Raw genomic sequence first — 25,256 nt, forward strand, 5'->3', positions numbered from 1 at the left:
CTAAATTCTACTCTAATATGGTGGGTGACTAATAAATTGATATGTGAAGTTCAACATGTCCAAAAACAGACTCCTAACATTTACTCTTCCATCCTTCCAGTTGGAAGGGTATAACTAAATCATACAAACTCAACTCTTCAGGTTGATTAGGCCAAAAGACTGGTGTTATCTTTGACATCCAGTCCATCAGCAAATCCTGTTGGCTCTATCTTTCAAATGCCTTTTGAGTCTGATCTCTTTTCACCTCCATTGATTATCACTCTAATCCAATCCAGCATCCTTTTCCGTATTTTATTGTAATCATTTCCTAGCTGATTTCCCTGCCTCTGCCCTTGGCCCCTCTTATAGACTGTTCTTAACAGAGTAGCCAGGGAGATCTCATTTTTTTAAAAAAATAGTCACAGCATAGAAACCTAAATCCTTAAAATCTACCTTTTTAACTTCATCGCTTACTATTTAGTTCAGCCTTGTTGGCTTCTTTGCTATTTCTAATATACCAGGCTATGCTCTCCACCGCACCCCCATAGGTGCATTTATTTACGTTTATTTTTCTCTCTTTCTGGAATGATCTTCCTACAGATGTCCCCATGACTTAGGTCTTGTGGTCTTTACTAAGGTCTTCAGGCCTTTACTCCTTAGGTCTTTACCAAGACATTCTCTTTCTCTGTGAGGTCCCCATTGATTATCCTATTTAAAATTGCAGCTTCTTCCTTCCATACCCCTCCCACACCACCCATCAGCACTTCTTATCTCCTTTCCTGCTTTATTTTCTTCTCCTGGTATTTACCATCCTTAGACATCTAGCTCACATATTTCTTAGTCAGTTATTTGGGACTGTAACTGAGCCATTTGAATCACATGCTGTTTGGTTCTGGGATGAAAGCTGCTCATTAGTAGAATGTAAATTTTACTAGAATTGAAGTTCCACATAATAAGGGTAGGAATTTATTAATTTTTCTATCCTGATTTATTCATTTGTCCCCAGAACAAATGAATCAATGAATGAGTATTAGGATAGAATTCTGTTCTGTTTGGCCTCATAGCTAAACTGGGCTATAATTAGTTTCTGTGTATTGTCCTTTGTTATATATGTACACCCCTACCTTTACCCCACCACTACTCAAAAGCCCTTGGAATTGATAAAGTTTTATAAATTTTAGACATGTGGAATGAACAATCCAGATGTATTTAATATTTAATGTTACAGTGAAAATGATGACTGCTACATTCTGAAATTTACCTTCAAATATAGCTGTGGCATTATACTTTTTTTAAACTCTTACAAAGGTTCTTAAGGTTGTATGTATAATATTACCACATTTATTATGTGTATACAAATATTTTTTTAAACAGGTTACCCGGACACCCCATGGGAGAGACTTTGATGACTCTTTGGAAAGGTGTGATGAGTATTTAAGCTCACGGTCATGTAGCAAGCCACAGCATTCAGCAAGGACCTTACTCGTCCATTCAGCACCCTCAACAATGCCGAAGCATTCTCCAAGCCCTGTGTTAAATCGAGCTTCTCTCAAGGAAAGGTAATGCTTAGTCTCTCTTTCTATACTGATTTTTTGAATAATCATTATTAGAAAAGACAAGGCAGCAATTATATATGTGAAATGATTATTCATACAAGTATAATTTGATTTTAAAAGACTTACTTTTTGTTTAGAATACATTACATATTATATAGTACTACATACTCCTCCCCAACCCAGTCCTCTTAAAGTGAGTTTATTAACTATTGGTGAGTTTATTAATTAGAGTCACTTTAACCCTAATTAAATACTGTAATTCATAAAAGTGAAAAATAGTGCATGTTGGTTTGTTTTCAAGAGATTCATAGGGACTTAACATTATGGACATGGCTAATGTATAAAAATAGCATAGATTATACATTCCTTTTAGTGGTAATGATGATGCCATATATTGTTGGTATATGGTACCTGATTTCCTCAAATACACCCTCCCCAACTCCCTGGGAGAATCTTAACCATCTGAGCCACCCAGGCGCCCTCCCTGGGAGAATCTTAACCATGTAAAGATTCTAGCCTCCCTCTAAAAAAGCTTTAACAACCAAAGTTAGACACTTGTTATAATTTGAATGTGAAAGAAATAATTCCTCTTTATCTGTTTTTGTTGTTGTTAAATTCAGATTGGAAATTCCTTGCCTCACTCACTAATAGTAACATAGAAAACAGAGTTGTCATAAATTAAAAAAAAAAGCCCACCCTAGGTAGTTTAAAATTTTTATAGAAATTTGAACACCTAAGAGAAATGCCATCAACAAATGGAAATAAAATCTGTCTTTACAGATGGCATCAAAATGCTAATGTAACACACCAAATTTGTACAGCTTATTACAACTGTCAGACATAACTGACAAAATTTAAACTAACTGTATCGTCTATCAAAAAGTTCATCTCAAAATTGGTGATTTGAGCAAGAGTGTATCAGTTTGGAATTAAAACATCTCTATTCTGAACAGGTAGTTTCGTCTCTTTCCTCATTAGCCCCCTAAGCATTCAAATGGATCTATGGAGGTCTGCTGGAGACCCTAATCCTCAGATGGGGAATTTTATTTAATGTTGCTTCTAGGCCATTAGAATCCTGCCTGAGGGGTCATGGAGTTCATAGATAGAGATGGACAGATAGATTAAAAAAGATCTATCTCTATATTTTATGAGAGAGATGCGTATCTCTGTTTCTATAGGCTTTAAAGTTCAAGAGAAACTTTTGAGAGATTTTCCTGCTGAAGTCTGCTAACCTGTGTCTCAGTTGTCAGGGGACTTTCTTCAATTTCTGTGTCTGCTCAGATGTTCAGACGTGTAGTCAGTGCTACCCTCTTTTTCCTTTACTTTTAGAATTAAGCACTTGTGGTTTTATTCATTAGGTTCTTTGCCATCTCTGTAGGTTTTCAGGAAATTTTTTATCTATATCTCCTTGGATATGTTTTTATGAACATTGTTTTATTTTTCTGCCTTTTCACATCTTTTGCACAGCTCTCCAGTTGTCTCTACCACTGTAGGACAATATGAATTTTAGTCCCATGTTATTTTATCCTTGTCTGTAATTTTGTCCCAGCTTTTGAAGCCTGTCTTCCCAAGTTGACAAATTCTTCATTGAGGCTGTACTCAAAAATTCTTCACTGGGGTTAGCTAAAGTCAACTATCCCTTTTTCATATTCCAGTTCAGGTGATGGCCTCTAGTAGTGAGCAGCATTTACACATTTATTCTGATGCTTGGTAGTAGATGTAGTTAAGTTCTTTTCTCGAAGGAAATGAGGAGCTCTAATATTAAACATGACCCATTTCACCTATCACTTGAGGAAGGTTGAGGTGCTTTTAAAATAAACAAAATAAAATCTAAATAAATTAATAAACTTTTATTGGGGTACTCCTTAGGATAAACTTTTTTACTTTCACTAAGGTAGAACACCTCTACTTTGAGTGTATGTTCTAAAAAAGATTTAGACATAGTTATAAAAGAAAATAAAATGTCTATAGGACATATTACTAGGAACAAAAACATTTCATCCTTTTCAGTACACTCAGTACCGAATATAAGATGTTCTTATATATAAGACGTTCTCTGATATGGCTTTTTGGGTTACTGAGCAGTATACTTACAGAGTGTTTATAAAATCCGGTGGAATCAGTAAACAATTTAAACTGATATAAATGTAAATTGTATGTCCCCAGCAAAATTGGGAGTATGACAAAATATACAGCTATAGGAGGTTATCTGGGTAGTTATTCATTAAGATGAAGTAAGTTTTCCTCTAAGATTACTGTAAAATGTTGACTCCTTAATCATGTATGTGAATAAACAGACTTTCAAAAACTCTATTAGTGACTGTAAGCAAATGAATTTCTTTATTTATAGTGAAGGTGCTTTTTGCTTTAAGCCCATTTAAAAAAAAATATTTCCAGTAGAGTTAACACACATAAAATGGTTGCAGTTTTTATTAGAAATGTTAAATTTCAGAAGCAGTTTTCTCCTCCAAGTATAAATATTAATATTATGACTTATCATTTGTATTAGGCTATAGAGTTATTACTAAAATCAGACTAAGAAATACTTGCAAATCTAATTAAAAAGGAGTTGATATTCCTTTTAATCATGCTTAATGTTTTTGAATTTTGTAAATGAAGTTAGATAAGCAATCATTTCTTATACCACAGCACAGACTAGTGGATCCTCTCATAGTACACTGAAGAGATCCTCTTGGAACTAAATATTTGGATCTCAGGTTTTCAATATGGGTTACATATGTAGCAAATAACAAGGTCTGACAATATACTTGTGTAGATGCAGTAACACTTTCCTTTTACAAACGTAGGATATTGAAATTTAGATATAGTTGATCATCCATTATTGATTGCATTCTTCGAAACAGATTATGTAAATCATTTTTCCTGCTTAATAGTTTATACCTTGTATAAACATAAAATTATAACTTTGCAAGAACAAGCTGGGAGAAAAAAAAGGCAAAGATGTAAGCAGTTAGCATTTTAGTACCCATTCCTTTATGAAGGAATTATCAATAACACTTGATATAGATGAATTAGATGGACCTGGAGGTTTTCATTATTACTTGTATAAGGTAGATAAAGTAGTTTAGTTAAACTAATGCCAGTTTCGAGTTTGGGGAGGGCATAAGAAAGAAGAATGGTTGCTTTGTTTTTTCTGTAATTCCACAACTCAGATTTTAATAAAAGTCACATTTTCCTTTCCTGTTTTTCAATATTCACTAAAAAAAACACACACACACTTACAGGAGAGACTAGAGGAGTGGTATCTGTGCAGAGAGGGGATCATTCAATTTTTATGTTCCTCTGTATTTTGAGGGAGTAAGAACATGATAGGATTCTAAATAATATTTTCATCTATTTAAACATTTTACTTCATTTCATAAAATTAGTTTTATTTTTCTGTATACAGAAAGGAATTTCTCCCACATAATTTAAGAGAGTGGGATTAAATTACTGGAAAATAAGAACTAATTTTAAAGGCACTATACATGGAATTATTGTTCTAATTTGTACATCTGTATCTCTTTTTTAGAGATAAAGCTCTAAAGACTTATGTAAGGAAATCATTAAAATGATCAAATATATAGGTATGCTCTCCCTAATTCATGCCAAACTTTATTAAGACTACTTATTGCACATATTATAAAGACTTAATACTTCTGCAGAGAATCAGTGCCTGATTTTACATCTGCCTCTCATCCTTGGTCAATGAAGAAAATATACTATTTTAATCTTTCTTTGTTATCACACAGGGATAAGGAAAAAAATGACTTTCTATATCTGGCATTTGGAAAGATTTATTTTTCTCTCCCTCTGACTACAAGTCACCTTTGTTTTTTATGCCCACAGATTCCATTCTGATTGGTGTTCACCTTCAAACTGCGATGAGATCCATGACCGGGTAAAAAATATCTTGAAATCACATCAGGCTCATCAAAGACATTTATATGTTAGTTTCTAAAATTTTCTTTTGAAGGCCTTTTCTAATTGGGCAAGAAAACCAGTGAAGATGCTTAAAGCTTATAATATTAAATCACTGGAAAGAGAAGAAAGAAAGATACAACCTCCATTCAGTGGAAGTCAGTGGTTTTGCTAAAGGCAACTTCTCTAACTTCCTGCTTGACCTGAGTCATTATGTAAAATGTTTGACATCATCTGAACTCGAAACAATGTTACTAATAATTACCTCAGAGTCAGTAAGTAGAGATTTTATGATGATTATTTTATAGCCTTCAAAGTGTGGAGACTCTTATTTTGTGGCCCAGTATAAAACAATTCCATTTCCCACAAATATTTTATTCTAAATGGTAGAATGAGGGGAGTTGGGTGAGAAATAATTGTTTTGAAGCAGCTTCCCAACTGATTTTTATGTTAATTAAATATTTAAAAGAGGAAAAGAGCAGGTCAGGTTTACTGGGTTTAATATTAGAGAACATCAATATGAGAATATTTTCTGAGGTAAGGCAAATAAACATATATATGAAGGACAGCTGGGGAATAATTACAGTGTATTCTTTTTGTGTTTGATTTGTTTTTGTTTGTTTCATTCAGTAGTTTGAAAAACAGTCATTTATCATGAGCGTCATGTTGGGTACTAGGCTTGGTCCTGACAATATAACTGGATTATGTGACATTCCATCAGTTTGTACAGTTTTAAGTTTCTATATGCATACTGTTTTTAAATTAAGCTTGTTTTCAAAGTACAGTGTATATATGTATATATAGAAAATGCACAAATCATAAGTAACCAGTTTATGAATTATAATAAATCAGCACACTCCTTTGTAAACTATTTACCAAATCAAGAAATAAACTATTATCAGCTCTGCAGAAGCTTCTCTTCTTTCCTCTCAGCTACTGCCACTCCAGGGGTAAAAGTTATCCTAATTTCTAATAGCAAGATTAGTACTGTGTGTTTTAATCTTTATATAAATGAAATCCTACAGTATCTACTTTTTTCTCTGACTTGTTTCACTTTGACTTTGCAATTCAGACTTCTTTGTACTGCAGACATCTTATATTTAGTAATATCTTCACTTTTGCTGCTGTATGGTATTTTATTATATGAAAATACTACTGTTCACTTATTCATTCCTCTGTTGATGGACATTTGGGTTGTTTCTGGTTTGGGCTCTTATAGAGCTGCTGTAAGCATTTTATGCATACTTTGGGTATCATTGTATTCTTATTAGGATATGTATGTATTCTTCTTTGGGTATGTATGTATTCTTCCTATTTGGAATTGCCCAGTCATAGGGTATGTGTACATTCAGCTTTAGAAGGTGCTGGCAAAGAATTTTTCAAGTGATTTTAACTACCTGTGTATGAGAGTTATACTTGCTCCACATCCTTACTGGTACTTAATTGGCGTGTGTGTGTGTGTGTGTGTGTGTGTGCGCGTGCGCGCGCACATGAGTGCGTGCGCCTGTGTGTGTTTTCATTTTGGCCTTTTGGTAAGATGTAGTTTATCATATGATGGTTTCAATTTTCTATTTCCTGATGACTAATGAGTATACTTATTGGCCATTGGATATTCTCCTTTGTGAGCACTTGTTCAAGTCATTTGCCAATTTTTGTACTGAATTATCTCCTTTTGGTTTTTTGTTGAGAGAGCCATATAGGTCCTTGATATGAATTTTTAGGTATATGTTTTGTAATTGTCTTTTCCCACTCTGTGCCTTGCCTTTTTATTCTCTTAATGACATCTCTGATGAAAAGAAATTCTTAATCCTAAGGAATTCAATTTATTATGGTTTTTTGTTGTTGATTAACATTTTTAGAAATTTTGTGTACTTCAAGACTTTCTCCTATGTTTTCCTCTAAAGGCTTTCTGTTTTATTTCCCATTTAAATATATGATCTGATTAAAATTATTTTTTCTGTATCATGATAGATAGATATCAAGTCCCAAGAAAGGTTTAAGCCTCAAGATTTCTTTGAAACAAAAAACAAGATTTTTTGTTTCGTTAATTTTATATATTTTGAAGCAATGTCATTGGTGGGATACAGAACCTTTTATTGTGAAGGTTCTTCATCTCTAGTAATATTTCTTGCTTCACAGTACATTTTATCTGATATTTGTAGTTACAATGGCTTTCTTTTGTCTAGTCTATGCATGGTAGGTATTTTTCCATTTTTTTTCTTTTTATCATATTTAAAGTGCATATCTTGTGAGTAACACAAGGTTTTTTTTGAAGAATTAAAATCTAGAACTTTTATGTAGATTGATGTGGCTTTGGTTTGGATTGGTAAGTATTTTTTATAACTTACTTTCATTTTTATTAAATTGTTATTCATTTTTAACTTTTTTTTATTGGTTGCTCTACAGATTTCAAAATGCATACATGACAAATTATTTTTTCGTTGACCTCTCTAACAATAACAGGGCCCTAAAACATTTAACCCTTTTTAACCTGCCCCCTTTTTGCACATTTTTGTCATGCATTTTAATTCTACATATATAAAACACACAAGAAATTGATTTTGTTTATATAGTAATGTTTATTCATGTTCTTTCATTTTATTCATTATCCTTTCTATTATTCTTCCTTCTTTCCTGTAATTCCATGTTCCCATATGGATTCTAGAGTCATTTTCCTTCTGCCTTTAATACATCTTTTATAACATTCTCCTGGCTGTGAATTCTGATTTTATTTGAAAAATCTTGGTTTTAGTTTTGTGTGGGATGGTTTTATTGGATATAAAACTCTGGATTGGTAAAGTTATTTTCTTTGGTATTTTAAAGAAGTTATTACATTGTCTTCTGGCTTTTTTGTGTGTCTTGAAAAGTAAGCTATTACACCTTTGAAGTAATGTGGGAATTTTTCCCCACTTTGTTGCATTTAAGATTTACTCCTCAACTTTGTGTTTAGTAATTTACTCTTATATACCTAGATGTGGTATTCTTGGATTGATTCTATGTTAAATTCTCAGGGCTTCCTAAATTTGTAGGTTGATATTTTTCATTAGTTTTGGAAAACCTATAGCCATTCTTTCTCTAAACAGTACTTATGCCCCATTATCTGTTTTTCTGGATTTCCCAATTATACTTATATTAGATTTTTAGACTTGTATAAGATTTTTTAGATTTTTAGACTCATGTATCTTGTGCTTATTTTGATATTTTTAATTTTTTTTCCTCTCTCTCTAATTTGGATACTTTCATTGGAAATGTCCTCTAGTCTGCTAATCCTGTCTTATGTGTTTACATTGATGTTAAAACTATTTGAAACTTTATGAAAGACATAACTTTCAAGAATTTTTTGAAAGACATAAAGTACCAAAACTAACTCAAGAAGAAGTTCATAATCTCAATAGCTGTATATCTATTAAAGAAATTGAATTTGAAGTTAAGAATCTTACATAAAAGAAAACACCAGGCCCAGATGATTTCTCTGGTTAATTCTACCAAACCTTTAAGAAAAACCTAATGGCAGTTTTACCAGACAGAAAGTAGAAGAAAAACTTCCTAAGTTCATTTTATGAAATCAGTATTTTCCCTAATGTCAAAGCCAGACAATGACATTATAAGAAAAGAAAAATACAGACCCAAAACCCTCATGAACATATATGCAGAAATCCTCAAGAACATACTAGCAAATCAAATCCAGCACTATATACAAATGAAAGTATATCATAATCAAGTGGTCTCATTCTAGAAATGCAATATAAATTCATCTTATTGACAGGTTAAATAAAAAGCATATTTCTTCTGTATGTCATTTCAATAAGCACAGAACAAGTATCTAACAAAATCCAACTCTATTCTTGATAAACATTCTTAGTAAAGTTGAGGTCAGAAGGGAACTTTATCAACCTAATGAAGAACATCTTTAAAACCTACAGCTAACACTTTGTAGTTAATGGTGAAAGACTGAATATTTTCCCCTAAATTCAGAAACAAGGATGCCCTCTCTTAACATTTCTTTAGCATCATATTGAGAGTCTTAGACAATGCAGGAAGATAAGAAAAAGAAATAAGAGGGATACAGGTTAGAAAATAAGAAAAAAAAAAACCACTTATATTTGCAGAGGATATTATTTTGCAGAAAATTCCACAGGATCTCCAGAAAAGCTCCCAGAACTAATAAGTGAGGTTAGCAAGGTCACAAAATATGAAGTCAATTTTTTCCTATATATCTGAAATGAATAGTTGGAATTTTAAATTAGGAAATCCATACCATTTACAATAGCACCAGAAATTGAAGTTCTTAGGTATAATCCTAATAAAATACGTGCAGCATTTGCATTTTGAGAACTACAAAATGCTGTTGAAAGCAATCAAAGAAGATAGAACTAAATGAAGAACTACATCATGTTCACAGATTGGAGGACTCAATATGAAGATGTCAGTTTTCCCCAATTTGTTGTCTAGATTCAGTGCAATCATAATTAAAACCCTATCAAACTTTTTAATAGAAATTGACAAGCTGATTATAAAAGTATATGGCAAGGGCAAAGGAAATTGAAAAACCAAAAACAATTCTGAAAAAGAACAAAGCTGGAGGACCTAGCAACTAATTTTAAGACTTACTATAAAGCACAACAATGAAGGCAGTGTGTTGTTGACTAAACCATAGACACATATGTCAAAGGAATAGAATAGATACCTCAGAGATAGACGCACATCAATACTGTCAACTGAGTTTTGACAAAAGTACAAAGTCAATTAAACAGAGACTTTGCATTTGTTGTCTTTCAGTGCATAGTTCTGGATTTTTAAAAATGCACATTTAAAAATAGATCATAGACCTAAAACATAGTAGAAAATCTATTTAATTTATATTTGTAAATTACTTTTAAGAAATGACACCAAGCACATGATCCATAAAAAAATTGATAAATTTAACTTCATTAAAATTAAAAAACTTTTGGTCTGTGAAAGACAATGTTAAGAGAATAGAATGACAAGTCATAGTCTGGATGAAAATATTTGCAAATCACATATATGATTAAGGATTTGTATCCAGAATTAAAAAAAAAAATCCTCTTCAACTCAAGAAAATAAAGAACCCCATTAAAAATAGGCAATATATCTGAACAGGCATTTCACCAAATAAACATGAAAAGATGCTCAATAATCATTATAGAAATGCAAATTAAAACTGCAATGAGATACCACTGCTACCTATTAGAATTGTTAAACAGAAACAAAAACCCAAAAAATCTTATCCTAGTAAATGCTGTCAAGGATATGGAGCAGTAGGAATTCTCATTCAGTGCCAGTGGGAATGCCCAATGGTACAGCCACAAGACAGCTTGGCAGTTTTGTATAAGGTTAGATACACTTATCATACAACCCAGCAATCCTACTCTTAAGTATTTACCAAATGAATTAAAACTTATGTTCACACAAAAACCTGTACATGCATGTTTATAGTAAGTTTATTCATAATTGCCCAAAATTAGAAGCAACCAATATACTCTTCAAAGGCAAATGGTGAACAAACTATGGTAGTCAATCGACTATAACTCAGCAATAAAAAAGAGTGAGCTATAGGGGCACTGGATGGCTGTCAGTTAAGCATCCGACTCTTGATTTCGGTTTAGGTCATGATCTCAGAGGTCATGGGATCAAACCCTGCATCAGGCTCCGTGCTCAGGGGGAATATGCTTGAGATTCTCTCTCTCCCTCTCCTTTTGCCCCTCCCCCCCTTCTAAAATAATAAATAAATCTTTTTTTAAAAAGTGAGCTATAAATTCATACAACATGTTTAGTCTTAAATTCAGTTTGCTAAATGAAAGAAGCTAGAACTCCAAAGCTACATATTGTTGATTTTCTTTTTTTACATGACGTTGAAATAGCAAAGCATAGGGGAGGCAAAAGAGGTCGATTACAAAGAAACCAGTCTCACAGGGAGATTTTTAGGATGTTGGAGCTGATGGGTACTGAAGTTGTTGATATGTGACATTATGCATTTGTCAAAACTACCAGAAATGTACATCAGAAAGAGAGAACTTTAGTGAATGAAAAATAAAAGAAAAAAATATCAAGTGTGATGTTTGGGCTTCTGAGGATTTAATGCAGATTATAACAAATGAATCTAAAGGTACTAAAAATACAAGATATAGTTTTAAATTAGCTTACCTAAATAACTTTGGAGTATAGTGTTTTGGCTGGATACCAGGTTTTTCATTGTCAGAAAAGAAGTGACAAAGAAACAAGGTGAGCCCTATGATGTTAGAATAGTGTCTAAAATAACAGTTTAATTCATGTTTATTTTACTATATATACAGATAGATTGACTCAAATATAGATATGAGTGTATTTGGCTTAGTACACATCTATATTTCCTACTTTTGGTCCTCCAAAAGGCCTAAAAGGAGTGACAACCCAATAGCCCTGAGCACACCCAGCTCCCAGATCTTGGTTTCTAAATACCTGTATTCAGTAAAAGTTACCAGGACTCTGGGAGCAATAGCTGATCCTGGGGCTGGGGCAGGGGAAACAAAGATTACGATGGAAGAACATCTTGTAGTATGAAAAGTGAAGAATTGCTTTAAAAAAAAAAAAAAGGAGGGGGCAGTGGGGAGGACAGGGGCATATCAAAAGAACACAGGAGCCAATCTGAAGTCCCAGTGGCCATTGCTGGAATAATTTGAGCAACAAAATAAATAGCAATATTTGGATTATAACCCAAAGAATAAAACAAAATCCATGAGTACATATTGATATAAGTGAAACAATGAATGACTAAGAATGAGAATGGATACATCTTCCTTACAGAAGAATTGTAAATAATAATTGTGGATATTGCCCCTTCCATGACGTGGAGCATAATTATTCTTCCCTTGAGTGTGGGCTAGACTTAATGATTTGTTTCTGATGAATAGAGCATGGAAAGGAGAAATTGTAACTTGGAGAAATCTGGCAGACACCTTTACAAAGTGATCAAGGTTAACATCACTAATGATAACTCATGCTGACATCCTGTATTCCTTGATATCAGGTGTTATGAAGGGCACTGCTCTGTGACATTGTTCCCCAAAGCCCATAACCCTAGTCTAAACATGAAAAAATATCAGACAAAAGCAAATTGAGAAACTTTCTACAAAATACCTGACTAGTACTCTTCTGAACTGTCAAGGTCATAAGAAACAAGGAAGGACAGAAACTTGTCACAGATTGGAGACTAAGGAGAAATGATCTAAAAGCACCATGGTATCCTGTATTGGATCCTGGAATAGAAGTGCATTGCCAGAAAAACTGGTGCAATCCAAGTCTGCAATGTAGATAATTACTGTACTAATGTTAATTTCTTTGTTTTGCAAAATGAACTGTGGCTATATAAGATATTAACATTAAGAATGTGGATGAAGGGTGAAGTTCCTGTGCACAAGAACTCTTTCATCTTTGCAACTGTTTTGTAAATCTAAATATTCAAAAATAAAATGTTAAACTACCATTGAGCCTTGAACAATACGGATGTTAGAGCTCCACAGCCCCCTTGCAATCAGAAATCTGCATATAACTTTTGACCCCCCCAAAACTTAACTACTAATAGCCTACTGTTGACCAGAAGCCTAACCAATAACATAAAACAGTTGATTAACACATATTTTGTGTATGTATTCTGTGCTGTATTCTTATAATAAAGTAAGCTAGAGAAAAGAAAATGTTATTAAGAAAATTATAAGGGAGAGAAAATATATTTATAGTACTGTTAAAAATCTGCTTTGTAAGTGGACCTGCTCAGCTCAAACCCATGTTCAAGGTCAACTGTTCTAAGTTCTTAATTTCAGCTCTTTGGGCTTTTAACTGAGAGCTGGTGTGATTATAAGCTCCTTCCCTCCCATAGGGTACTATGTATAATTCTTCTTAGGTAGACAGCAGCAAATCCCTTCTGCTTTTCAAATACTTTCTGTTTAGATTTTTGTCCCTTGACCCTGTACTGATTCAGACATTCAGCCAGTATCTTGAGGGAACAGTTAGCTCAGTTTTGCACCCATCATGTCTCATTGGATTTTGGCCTCTCAGGTTTTTAATTTTGTACATCTAGCATAGTAAGTCTGCCAAAACCCTGCTGATTTCTTTGTCTTCCAGCAGTGGACCTGTGGTTGAACAAAGCATAGATTCCCAACATTTTGCTCTATGCTCAATACACAAATGCCCCCAGGAAAACACCAGTTGCAGACCTTTAGTTCATCGCTTCTCTCAGAAATGCTGGTGCCACTAGTACTACTGTTTAAGTAGCTTCCTTGTGCCCTTAAACAAAAACAAACTACACACACACATAGACACACACACGCACATATATACATACATACATGCAGTTGGCTTAAACTGGGCACTAATCTCAGTACCTTAAATTGGTTTACACTAAGAGCAGCCTGAACACAGGCTATTAAAATTAGTCATATATTTCTGTCTATGTTAATTCATATATATTGAGCATTCTCCATCAAATATCTGCATGCTCTGTATCTGGCACTATGCACAGCACTGGAGATCTTTTCATATAATCAAATTTCTGACCCATAAGGAACTTATATAATCCAATGATTTAATAAACCAATAAATAAATATAAAAGAGTAAAAAAAAACAGTGTGGCACAGTATATGATTAAATATAATAATAAAAAGCATAAACAAGTAATGTCATTGTTTTTCCAGAGAAAAACAAATTGATTACATAGAAATAATAACTTTTTATTAAGTGTTGACTACATCCCAGGCACTATGTATATGTTACTCCATTTTATCATTGCAATAATCTTATAAAGTAATTACTATTAAGGAGTACTATTTTAAAGATGAACTGAGGCTCAGAAAAGTTAAGTGGCTTATATAAGGTTTTGTAGCTATTTAAGATGATTGGAGCAAAGATTTGAATCTAGATTAATACTTTTTTTTTAATTTTAGCATGTTTTTATTGTTTTTCTTTTGTTTTTTTTATTTAAATTCAATTAGCCAACATATAGTACATCATTAGCTTCAGATGTAGTGTTTAATAATTCATCAGTTGCGTATAACACCCAGTGCTCATATGCGTGTAACACATACATATATACATATAACATATACGTATATAACATAACATGTGTATAACACCCAGTGCTCATACAAGTGCCCTCCTTACTCTTTATGATCTTAACCCCTAAGCTCTACAGAAATAAACACACAAAGTACAATCTGATACACATAAGTTAGAAAATATAAATGTCTAAACATAAACGTGAAAGCATGCAAACATAAGATCCATCAACAGAATACATGTTCAGAAACAGAAATAAACACTAACATATTAGAGATAGACATTGTTATCTGCACACTCAAACACACTCTCTGGACACAGGTCAGATCAAAGTACAGGTTGGTCCTCCTTGAAGGATACTCATAGACAAAGATATATCATCTTAAATATAAACACCAGGATTTTTAAAATTTACTTTATACCTTACAAAGAATTTTACAAAAAAAGAAAAAGACTTTTTTTTTTTTTTACTTCACAAAGATTTTATTTAAATCTCAAACTCTTCTGGGACAGTGAAAAAGTCCTTTATGAATCATTAAACATTTGACTAATACAGAGGGGAATAAAACATAATATGTTGAAAATTTGATAATCATTAAAAAATGAAGAGAACCCATTTCAAACAAGCTAATGAAAGTCAGTGATCAGGAAAGATTCAGTTGAAAATAAAATCCAGGTGAAAAGGGAGCAAATGATTTTCACATTTATTCAAGAAAATGTAAGATCACTTCAACAAAGACCCCAGTCCTTTTGCTATTATGTCTAAATCCCAGACTCTGGTGCCTTCTGGCAGAAATAAGGAAATAGAGGGAAACACAGAATATAGAATAGGCAGGATAAATAGAAAACACTAAATTTATACCCAACTGTATCAGTTAGGTACATTAAATACAAACAATAAACATTATAATTGAACACAATGATTGTCATATAGACTAAAAATGCCAGTATATGGTTATTTCAAAACACCTCTTAAATATAAACAGAAAGGTTGAGTCATGCTCTGTCTTTATCAGTAGGCACATAATGCCTGATTAGTTCATATTCTCTCTCTCACTCACTTGCTCTATGTAGCAATTCCAATGCTTAGATGCTTTATTTTTATTTTATTTTATTTTTTGCCTAGATGCTTTAAATAGCAGAAATAAGAGTAAATGTGACTTAATCCTACCAGCCTATCCTGTACAGAAATGCATGTTTTTAGGTAAAACTCCTTGTGGAGATAATCCAGGTAAAGCAGAAGGTCATTGTTGGGCCAGATCATGGAAAACCAGGCTAAGATGTGTAGACTTTATCCTGGAATCCAGGAGTCATGAATACAGATGCATTCAAGGTGATAAAATTAGAACATAATCCAAGTCCTCATTTGCTTTGTTAACAAAATGATCTCAGAACAAAAATAGCAAACTACCATTGAAGATACAATTATTGAAGAATGTTAAAGAATTTTTTTCTCCTTTCCACTTTTTCATAACTGTACTCAGCTACATTTTCAGAGCATATACCATTATATGCTATAATACTATACTCTCTCCTTTATATTCTTCATTTAAAGTTCTACATGTAAATACTTAATGTTTTTTTATTTTATGTCAATGTCTTCTCCAATCATTTCAGTTGTCTGAAGCTCTTTCCCTAGTAAATTCCTAAGGAGGCTCATGGAACAAATATTCCCTGAGTTGCATGATAATGATATTTTGTCTGTAGTCTTTATGCCTGAAAGTTACTTTGGCTGGATATAAAAATCCTTGGCTTACATTTTCTTTATTTTTTTTATTTTTTTATTTTTTTTAAAGATTTTATTTATTTGACAGAGAGAGAGACAGTGAGAGAGGGAACACAAGCAGGGGGAGTGGGAGAGGGAGAAGCAGGCTTCCCATGGAGTGGGGAGCCTGATGTGGGGCTCAATCCCAGGACCCCAGGATCATGACCTGGGCCGAAAGCAGACGCTTAATGGTTGAGCCACCCAGGCACCCCACATTTTCTTTATTTTAAATATGTTTCTTGGTTTTGACACAGGATGTTGCTGTCAAAATCCGCTTAAAATCCAATTTTCTTTCCCTTGTGAGTGACTTACTCTTTTAGCCTGGAAATCCAATTGTGGGGCTTTTTTCCCCTTCATTTTTAAAGTTTAGTAATAATACCAGAATATATCATGTGTTGATTATTCTGGATTGATTTTTTTCCCAATGTATGTCATGTGTCTTTCATTATTTTGTGAATATTTTCTCTTTTTATATTTTAATTAAATTTTTCTTTTTTAATTTAAATTTTACTTAGTTAACATAAAGTGCAATATTGGTTTCTGGAATAGAATTCAATGATTCATCACCTACACTCAACACCCAGTGCTCATCACAAGAAGTGCCCTCTTTAATCCCCATAACCCATTTAGACCATCCCCTACTCACCTCCCTCCCTCAACCCTCAGTTTGTTCCCTATCATTAAGAGTATCTTATGGTTTGTTTTCCTCTCTCTTTTTTCCCCCTTCCCACATGTTCATCTGTTTTCTTTCATAAATTCCACATATAAGTGAGCTCATATGGTATTTGTCTTTCTCTGGCTGACTTATTTCACTTAGCATAATACACTCTAGCTCCATCCATGTTGTTGCAAATGGCAAGATTTCATTATTTTTGATGAATGAGTAATATTCCATTGTGTGTGTATATATATACACCACATCTATCTTTATCCATTCATCAGTGGATGGACATTTGGACTCTCTCCATAGTTTGGCTGTTGTCAATAATGCTGCTATAAACATCAGGATGCATGTACTCCTTTGATTCTGTATTTTTGTGTCCTTTGCATAAATACCTAGTAGTGCAATTGCTGTATCATAGGGTAGCTCTATTTTTAACTTTTTGATGAACCTCCATACTGTTCTCCAGAGTGGCTGCACCAGTTTGCATCCCACCAACAGTGCAAGAAAGTTCCCCTTTCTCCACATCCTCACCAACACCTGTTGTTTCTTGTGTTGTTAATTTTAGCCATTCTGACAGGTGTGAGATGGTATCTCATTGTGGTCTTGATTTGTATTTCCCTCATGATGAGTGATGTTGAGCATCTTTTCATGTGTCTGTTAATCACCTGGATGTCTTCTTTGGAAAAGTGTCTATTTGTGTCCCATGCCCATTTCTTAACTGGATTATTTGTTTTTTTGGATATTGAGTTTGGTAAGTTCTTTATAGATTTTGGATAATAATCCTGTATCAGATATGTTGTTTGCAAATATCTTCTTCCATTCCATAGCCTACCTTTTAGTTTTGTTGATTGTTTCCTTCACATGTAGAAGCTTTTTATTTTGATGTTCATTTTTGCTTTTGTTTCCCTTGCCTCTGGAAATGTGTCTAGTAAGAAGTTGCTACAGCTGAGGTCAGAGAGGTTTCTGCCTGTGTTCGCCTCTAAGATTTTGATGGATTCCTGTCTCACATTTAGGTCTTTCATCCATTTTGAATTTACTTTTGTGTATGGTGTAAGAAAGTGGTCCAGTTTCATTCTTCTGCATGTTGCTGTCCAGTTTTCCCAGCACCGTTTGCTGAAGAGACTGTCTTTTTTCCATTGGATATTCTTTCTTGCTTTGTTGAAGATTAGTTGACCATATAGTTCAGGCCCAATTCTGGGTTTTCTATTCTGTTCCATTGAACAATGTGTCTGTTTTTGTGCCAGTACTATACTGTCATGATGACTACAGCTGTGTAATACAGCTTGAAATCCAGAATCGTGCTGCCTCCAGTTTTGTTTTTCTTTTTTGGGATTGCTTTGGCTATTTGGGGTCTTTTGTGGTTCTATACAAATTTTAGGATTGATTGTTCTAGTGCTGTAGAAAATGCTGGTATTTTGATAGGGATTGCATTAAATGTATAGATTACTTTGGGTAATACAGACATTTTAACAATGTTTGTTCTTCCAATCCATGAGCATGGAATGCTTTTCCATTTCTTTGTGTCCTCTTTAATTTCTTTCATAAGTGTTCTATAGTTTTCAGAGTACATATTTTTACCTCTTTAGTTAGGTTTATTCCTAGGAATCTTGTTTTTGGTGCAGTTGCAAATGGGATAGATTCTTGATTTCTTTTTCTACTGCTTCATTATTGGTGTATAGAAAGTCAACAGATTTCGGCACATTGATTTTATAACCTGCAACTTTGCTGAATTCGTGTATTAGTTCTAGCAATTCTTTGGTAGAGTCTTTAAGGTTTTCTACATAGAGTATCATGTTGTCTGCCAATAGTGAAAGTTTGACATCTTCCTTGCTGATTTGGATGCCTTTCATTTCTTTTCTTTCTGATTGCTGAGGCTAGGACTTTCAGTACTATGTTAAATAGTAATGGTGAGAGTAGACATCCTTATTTTGTTCCTGACCATAGAGGAAAAGCCCTCAGTTTTTCCCTATTGAGGATGATATTAGCTGTGGGTCTTTCATATATGGCTTTTGATGTTGAGGTATGTTTCTTCTATACCTACTGTGTTGAGGGTTTTTATCAAGAATGGATGCTATATTTTGTCAAATGTTTTTTCTGCATTTATTGGCAAGATCATATGGTTCTTATCTTTTATTAATGTGGTGTATCACATCAACTGATTTGTGAATATTGAACCAAGCCTGCAGCCCAGGAATAAATCCCACTTGATTGTGGTGAATAATTCTTTTAATGTACTTTTGAATTCCATTTGCTAGTATTTCATTGAGAATTTTTGCATCCATCTGCATCAGGGATATTGGCCTGTAATTCTCCCTTTTAGTGGAGTCTTTGGTTTTGGAATCCAGGTAATGCTGGCCTTGTAGAATGAGTTTGGAAATTTTCCTACAATTTCTATTTTTTTTTTTTGAACAGTTTGAGAAGAATAGGTATTAACTCTTCTTTAATTGTTTTAGAGTTCCCCTGGGAAGCCATCTGGCCCAGGACTTTCGTTTGTTGGGAGATTTTTGATTATTGATTCAATTTCTTTGCTGGTTATGGGTCTGTTCAAGTTTCCTATTTCTTCCTGTTTCAGTTTGGTAGTTTGTAAGTTTCTAGGAATTTGTCTGTTTCTTCCAGATTGCCCAGTTTGTTGCATATAATTTTTCATAGTATTCTCTTGAAATTGTTTGTAATTCTGTGGTATGGTTATGATCTCTCCTCTTTCATTTGTGATTTTATCTATTTGGGTCCTTTTTGTTTTGGTAAATTTGGCTAGGAGCTTATCAATTTTAATAATTCTTTTGAACAACCAGCTCTTGGTTTCATTGATCTGTTGTACTGGGTTTTTTGTTTGTTTGTTTCGATATCATTTATTTCTGCTCCAGTCTTTATTATTTCCCTCTTCTGCTGGCTTTAGGCTTTATTTGCTGTTCCTTTCCTAGCTCCATTAGGTGTAAGGTTAGGTTGTGTATTTGAGACTTTTCTTGCTTCTTGAGATTAGCCTGTATTGCAATATACTTCCCTCTTGGGCCGCCTTTGCTGCATCCCAAAGGTCTTGGCCTGTCATGTTTCCATTTGCTTCCATGCATTTTTTAAATTTCTTTAATTTCATGGTTGACCCACTCATTCTTTAGTAGGATTTTCTTTAACCTCCATGTATTTGAGGTCTCTCCAAATTTTTCCCTGTAGTTTTGTAGTGTTGTGGTCTGAAAATATGCATGGTATGATCTTGATCTTTTTGTACTTGTTGAAGGCTGATTTGTGAACCAGTATGTGATCTGTTCTGGAGATTGTTCCATGTGCACCCAAAAAGAATGTGTACTCTGCTGCTTTAGGATGAAATGCTCTGAATATATCTGTTAAGTCCATCTGGTCCAGTGTGTCATTCAAAGCCATTGTTTCCTTGTTGATTTTCTGCTTAGATGATCTGTCCATTGCTGTAAGTGTTCTGTTAAAGTCCCCTATTATTATTGTATTATTATCAATGAGTTTTCTTTATGTTTGTTATTAATTGATTTATATATTTGGGTGCTCCCAAGTTGGGACCATAAATATTTACAATTGTTAGATCGTCTTGATGGATAGACCTCTTAATTATGATATAATGCCCTTCTTTATCTCTTGTTACACTCTGTTTTAAAATCTAGTTTGTCTGATATAAGTATGGCTATTCCAGCTTTCTTTTGATATCCATTAGCATGGCAGATGGTTCTTCTTCCCCTCACTTTCAATCTGCAGGTGTCTTGAGGTCTAAAGTGAGTCTCTTGTAGACAGCATATTGATGGATCTTCTTTTTTTATCCATTTTGATACTCTCTGTCTTTTGATTGGAGCATTTAGTCCATTTACATTAAGAGTGATTATTGAAAGATATGAATTTAGTGTCATTGTGTTACTTGTAGAGTTGGTGTTTCTGGTGATGTTCTCTGGTCCTTTCTAGTCTTTGTTGCTTTTGTTCTTTTTCCCCACTCAAAGAGTCCCCCTTAATATTTCTACAGGGCTGGTTTAGCGATTATGAACTCCTTTAGTTTTTGATTGTCTGGGAAACTCTTTCTCGCTCCTATTCTGAATGACAGCCTGGCTGGATAAAGTATTCTTGGCTGCATATTTTTCCCGTTCAGCACATTGAATAGATCCTGCCACCCTCTTCTGGCCTGCCAGGTTGCTGTGGATAGATCTGCTGTGAACCTGATCTGTCTTCCCTTGTAGGTTAAGGACTTTTTTTCCCTTGCTGCTTTCAGGATTCTTTAGTTGCCTCTGTATTTTGTGAATTTGACTATGATATGCCTTGGCAATGGCCAGATTTTGTTGAATTTAATGGCGGTTCTCTGTGATTCTTGTATTTTGATGCCTGTATCTTTCCCCAGATTAGGGAAGTTTTCAGCTATAATTTGCTCAAATAAACCTTCTGCCCCTTTTCCTCTATTTTCATCTTCTGGGACACCTATGATACGAATGTTTTTCCATTTTAATAAGTCGCTGATTTTCCTAAGCCTATCTTCATGATCCATTACCTTTGTTTTCATCTTCTTTTTATCTTCTTTATTTTCCATAATTTATCTTCTGTATCACTGATTTGTTCCTCTGCTTTGTCCATCCTCATTTTTATGACATCCATTCAGTTTGCATCTCAGTTATAGCATTTTTAATTTTGGCCTGACTAGATTTTAGTTCTTTTATCTCCATAGTAAGGGATTCTCCAGTGTCATCTATCCTTTTTTAAGCACAGTTAGTATCCTTATAATTGTTGTTTTAAATTCTTTTAAATTTGTTCTTTTACTATTGGGGTAAAAGATGGCTACCAGTGATTTTTTGCCTACTAGTATTCTCACGCCTGTGTATTTTCTTCCCACCACATGTGAATAGGGCTGATCTGTGCAAACAATAGACTATTGAAGAAATAACAGTGTATGACTTCTGAGGCTACATCAAAAAGACATTAAAGCTTCTTTCTTGTTCTCTCATAAGAACATTTACTCTTGGGAAGACAAATTGTCAGGCCATGAAGACATAGGTAAAATATTTTCCATCTGTTTTGTGAGCATGACTTTTCTGGCATGCTTTCATTGAGGGCTCCTTATTTGGTCTTCTTTTTCCCCTCTTAAAACTTTTTATGAAATTTAACCCATTTATGATAATTACTTTGTAAAATTATTTTTTCCTAAACTTTTAAAAAGGGACATAGGATTTAGATTAATTTTTCTAAATGTGTAGTTTGAGAGCTCTTTTTTCTGTCTTCATCATTTGTTCTAAAGCATGGCAGCTTAGTTTCTGACATTTCCTGGCTTGCTTTTTCTACCCAATTTTTATGTAAAAATTTTCTTTCCTTTGTTTTTACTTCCCTGTTCAATTTGTATTCTTTTTCCAGATGTTTATACTCAATGTAAAGTTTTATCTTGGAAGATGACTTTGGCGTGTTAGTTTTGAGAGTTAATGGGTCCCAGACTGCTCCAGCTCCTTCAGAATTTATTGTAAATCCTTTGTATTCATTACTATGAGAGTGGGAAAACCTCTTCTGGTTTCGGTTTCTGAATTGGCCCACCAACCTTTTGAGTGAATACTCTCTTTTGTTACTTTGAAGTTATTTGGTTTATCAGGTGCTTCAATGTTTTCCTCTGATTTGTCCTCCACAGATGGTGTTACCATCTCATGTACCTACTGGGGGTTTACAAATGTCTCCTGATATTTTGGAGTTCATGGGAATATCTTGTCACTTAATTTTCTTGCAGATGTTTCCCATGGATTTTTTAATAATGCTATTCTAGGTAATTACAAAAAATTATTTCAGTATAATTTACTTTAATCCTAAGTTCTACAGCACAGTGAGTTTTTAAAAAGTGAACCCCTGGGTAAACAGCATCCAGATCAGAGACTTGAGATTACCAGCACCCCAGAAATGCCTCTGGTGCCTCTTTTCAGTCACTACACAACCTACATTCTAATATCTAACAACATATAGACTAGTTTTATGTGTTTTTGAACATTTCATAAATGGAATCATATGGTAATTATCCTTTTGTATTTAGTTTCTTTTGCTGATCATTATGTTTGTGACATGCATGTGCTTCATTTTTATAATTATATACTGGGAATCAGCAAACTATAGTCCACAGACAAATTCCAGACTTATAAATTTTAAATAAAGTTTTACTGGAACATGAATAGACCCATTTGTTTATATATTTTATATGGCTGCTCTCAAGTTACAACAGCAGAGATGAGCAGTTGTAACAAAGAGCACATAACTTGCAAAGCTGAACATATATACTATTTGGCCCTTCAAAGAATAGTTTGCCAACCTTTGCTTTATAGTATTCCAATAAGAATAGCAAACTTTATCAGTTAATTCTTTTTATTTGGGGCTAATACTAATAGTACTGCTATCAATATTATTATATAAGTTCTTTGATGAACATATATATGTATTCCTGTTGGATATATACCTAAAGTGAAGTTGCTTGGTCATAAGGAAGGAATGTAGAATATACTGCTGAAGAGTTTTTTCGAAGTATTCCAGTATCAGTGGTTGAGAGTTCTAATTTTCTATATCCTTGCTAACACACTGTATTTTCTGGGTTTTATTTCCCCATTATAGGTATTCCAGAGAGTATGAATTGATAATGTATTATGGTTTTGCTTTGCATGTTCTGAAACTGTGTTGTTGGATGCATACATGTTTAAATTGTGGGGGGTTTTTTTCTGATTAATTGACCTGTTTATCATTGTGAAATGTCTTTACCTCTAGGAAAGCTTCTTGCCTTCAAATATAGTTTGTCTGATATTATTATAGGCATATCAACTTTCTTTTGGTTAATGTTGATCGGTACTTTTCATTCTTTTACTTTTACCCCTTCTTTGTCCTTATATTTAAGATGTGTGTCTTATGTAGTTGGGTTTTGTAATATTCAGTATTTACCTTTATTTAGTGTAATCATTTAATTACTGATATTGTTGGGTTTATACCGTCTTCTGTTTTTTTATCTGATAGATCTATTCATTTGTTTTTTAAATCTCCTGCATATCTCCTTTAACTAAGATATTTTTATTCCCTCTCCTCCCTCTTTTAACTCATAGGGTATGTATTTGCTTATTATTTTAATGTTGCCCTATAAAATACGTGTATCCTCTATTACAATCTAATACAATTATTTTCTTTACTAGTTTTTTGATAGTGCTAGAATTTTAGAACACTTATACTCCTTTTAAACTCCTTTCTTTTTTAAAGTTATTGTCAGACATTTTAATTCTGTATGTATTTTGGATTCCACAATGCATTGATACTATTGTTCTGTATAATAATATTTATTTATATTTGCCTTCATATTTTGTATAGTAGTATTTATATTTGCCTACATATTCATCTTCTTTGGTGCTTTTTAGTTTTGAATTTTCTTTTCATTTTGGATCATTTCCCATTTGCCTGAAGAATTCCCCTTAGTGGTTTTTTGTACAGATCTGCTATTGGAAAATTTTCTCATTTTTATTTACTTATTTTTATTACTTATGGGTTTATTTATGTATCCACTAAATCTGTGAAGACTTTTTCCTCACTGGATATAGATGTATATGTTGGCAGATGTTTTTCTTCCTGTACTTTAAAAATAGCATACCTTGATAAGCCTGTTGTTAGTCTTAACCCTTTCTCTTGTAATGTCTTTTATCTCTGGCTTCTTTTAGTATTTTCTCTTGTCCTTAGTTCTGAAAGTTTTGGTTTTATTTATTGTTAACCCTGCCCAGAGTTTCTTGAATCTGTGAATTCATTACTTAAATTAGTTTAGGGAATTCCAGCCCTTTATTTCTTCAAATATGCTATATGACCTTACCTTTATTCCTTACTTCTTGGGTGTCCAATTACATCTATTAGACCTTTTGATTATCTCCCACAGTTTCTTGCACTTCTTTCTGTATTCATCATTCTACTTTCTCTTTTATTAGCATTTCCTATGAACCTGTATTCTACTTCACTGATCTTGTCTGATCAGTGATCAGACTTGATCAGACCTGATACTTCTACTGTTTCCAATATACTGTTAAACCCATCTATTAGGTTCTTTATTTCTATTTAATGTTTAGATATACAATGTCTCTGATTAATTCTTATAAATGCCAATGTTTCTGGAAAACCTTAACCTTTATGTGTATTTTGTCCAACTTCTCATCTATTTTCTTGAACATATTGATCATAGTATGAAGGGCTTATCTCCTAATTCTGACAGCTGGGTTGCACTTGTGATCTGCTTCCTTTGTCCTTTTTACTCTTGTGTACTGTCCTGACTGTACTGTCTTGACTGTACTACTTATTTCATAATTAAATTCTAGACATTATTTCTAAAAGAACTTT

General features: G+C 33.4%; 1 protein-coding gene across 3 annotated transcripts in view; it reads left to right on the forward strand.

The window, feature by feature from the left end:
* Positions 1-25,256, forward strand: part of SPATA6 (spermatogenesis associated 6) — a 140,573-nt gene that overhangs the window by 94,484 nt on the left and 20,833 nt on the right. For 2 of the 3 annotated variants that reach the window (XR_003208159.2, XM_025871564.2), the window contains exons 10-11: positions 1,354-1,538; positions 5,385-5,484. Coding sequence is in view for 2 of the 3 variants with exons in the window: in XM_025871564.2 (XP_025727349.1) it covers positions 1,354-1,538; positions 5,385-5,484 (285 nt within the window). In the remaining variant the exon portion in view is untranslated. The remainder of the gene's footprint in view (positions 1-1,353; positions 1,539-5,384; positions 5,485-25,256) is intronic. The other variant, XM_025871565.2, reaches the window with a different exon arrangement.

The sequence above is a fragment of the Callorhinus ursinus genome, unplaced genomic scaffold (genome assembly GCF_003265705.2).
Source record: "Callorhinus ursinus isolate GAN/ISIS: 27379988/994484 unplaced genomic scaffold, GSC_fseal_2.0 scaffold9, whole genome shotgun sequence".
NCBI classification, from domain to species: domain Eukaryota; kingdom Metazoa; phylum Chordata; class Mammalia; order Carnivora; family Otariidae; genus Callorhinus; species Callorhinus ursinus.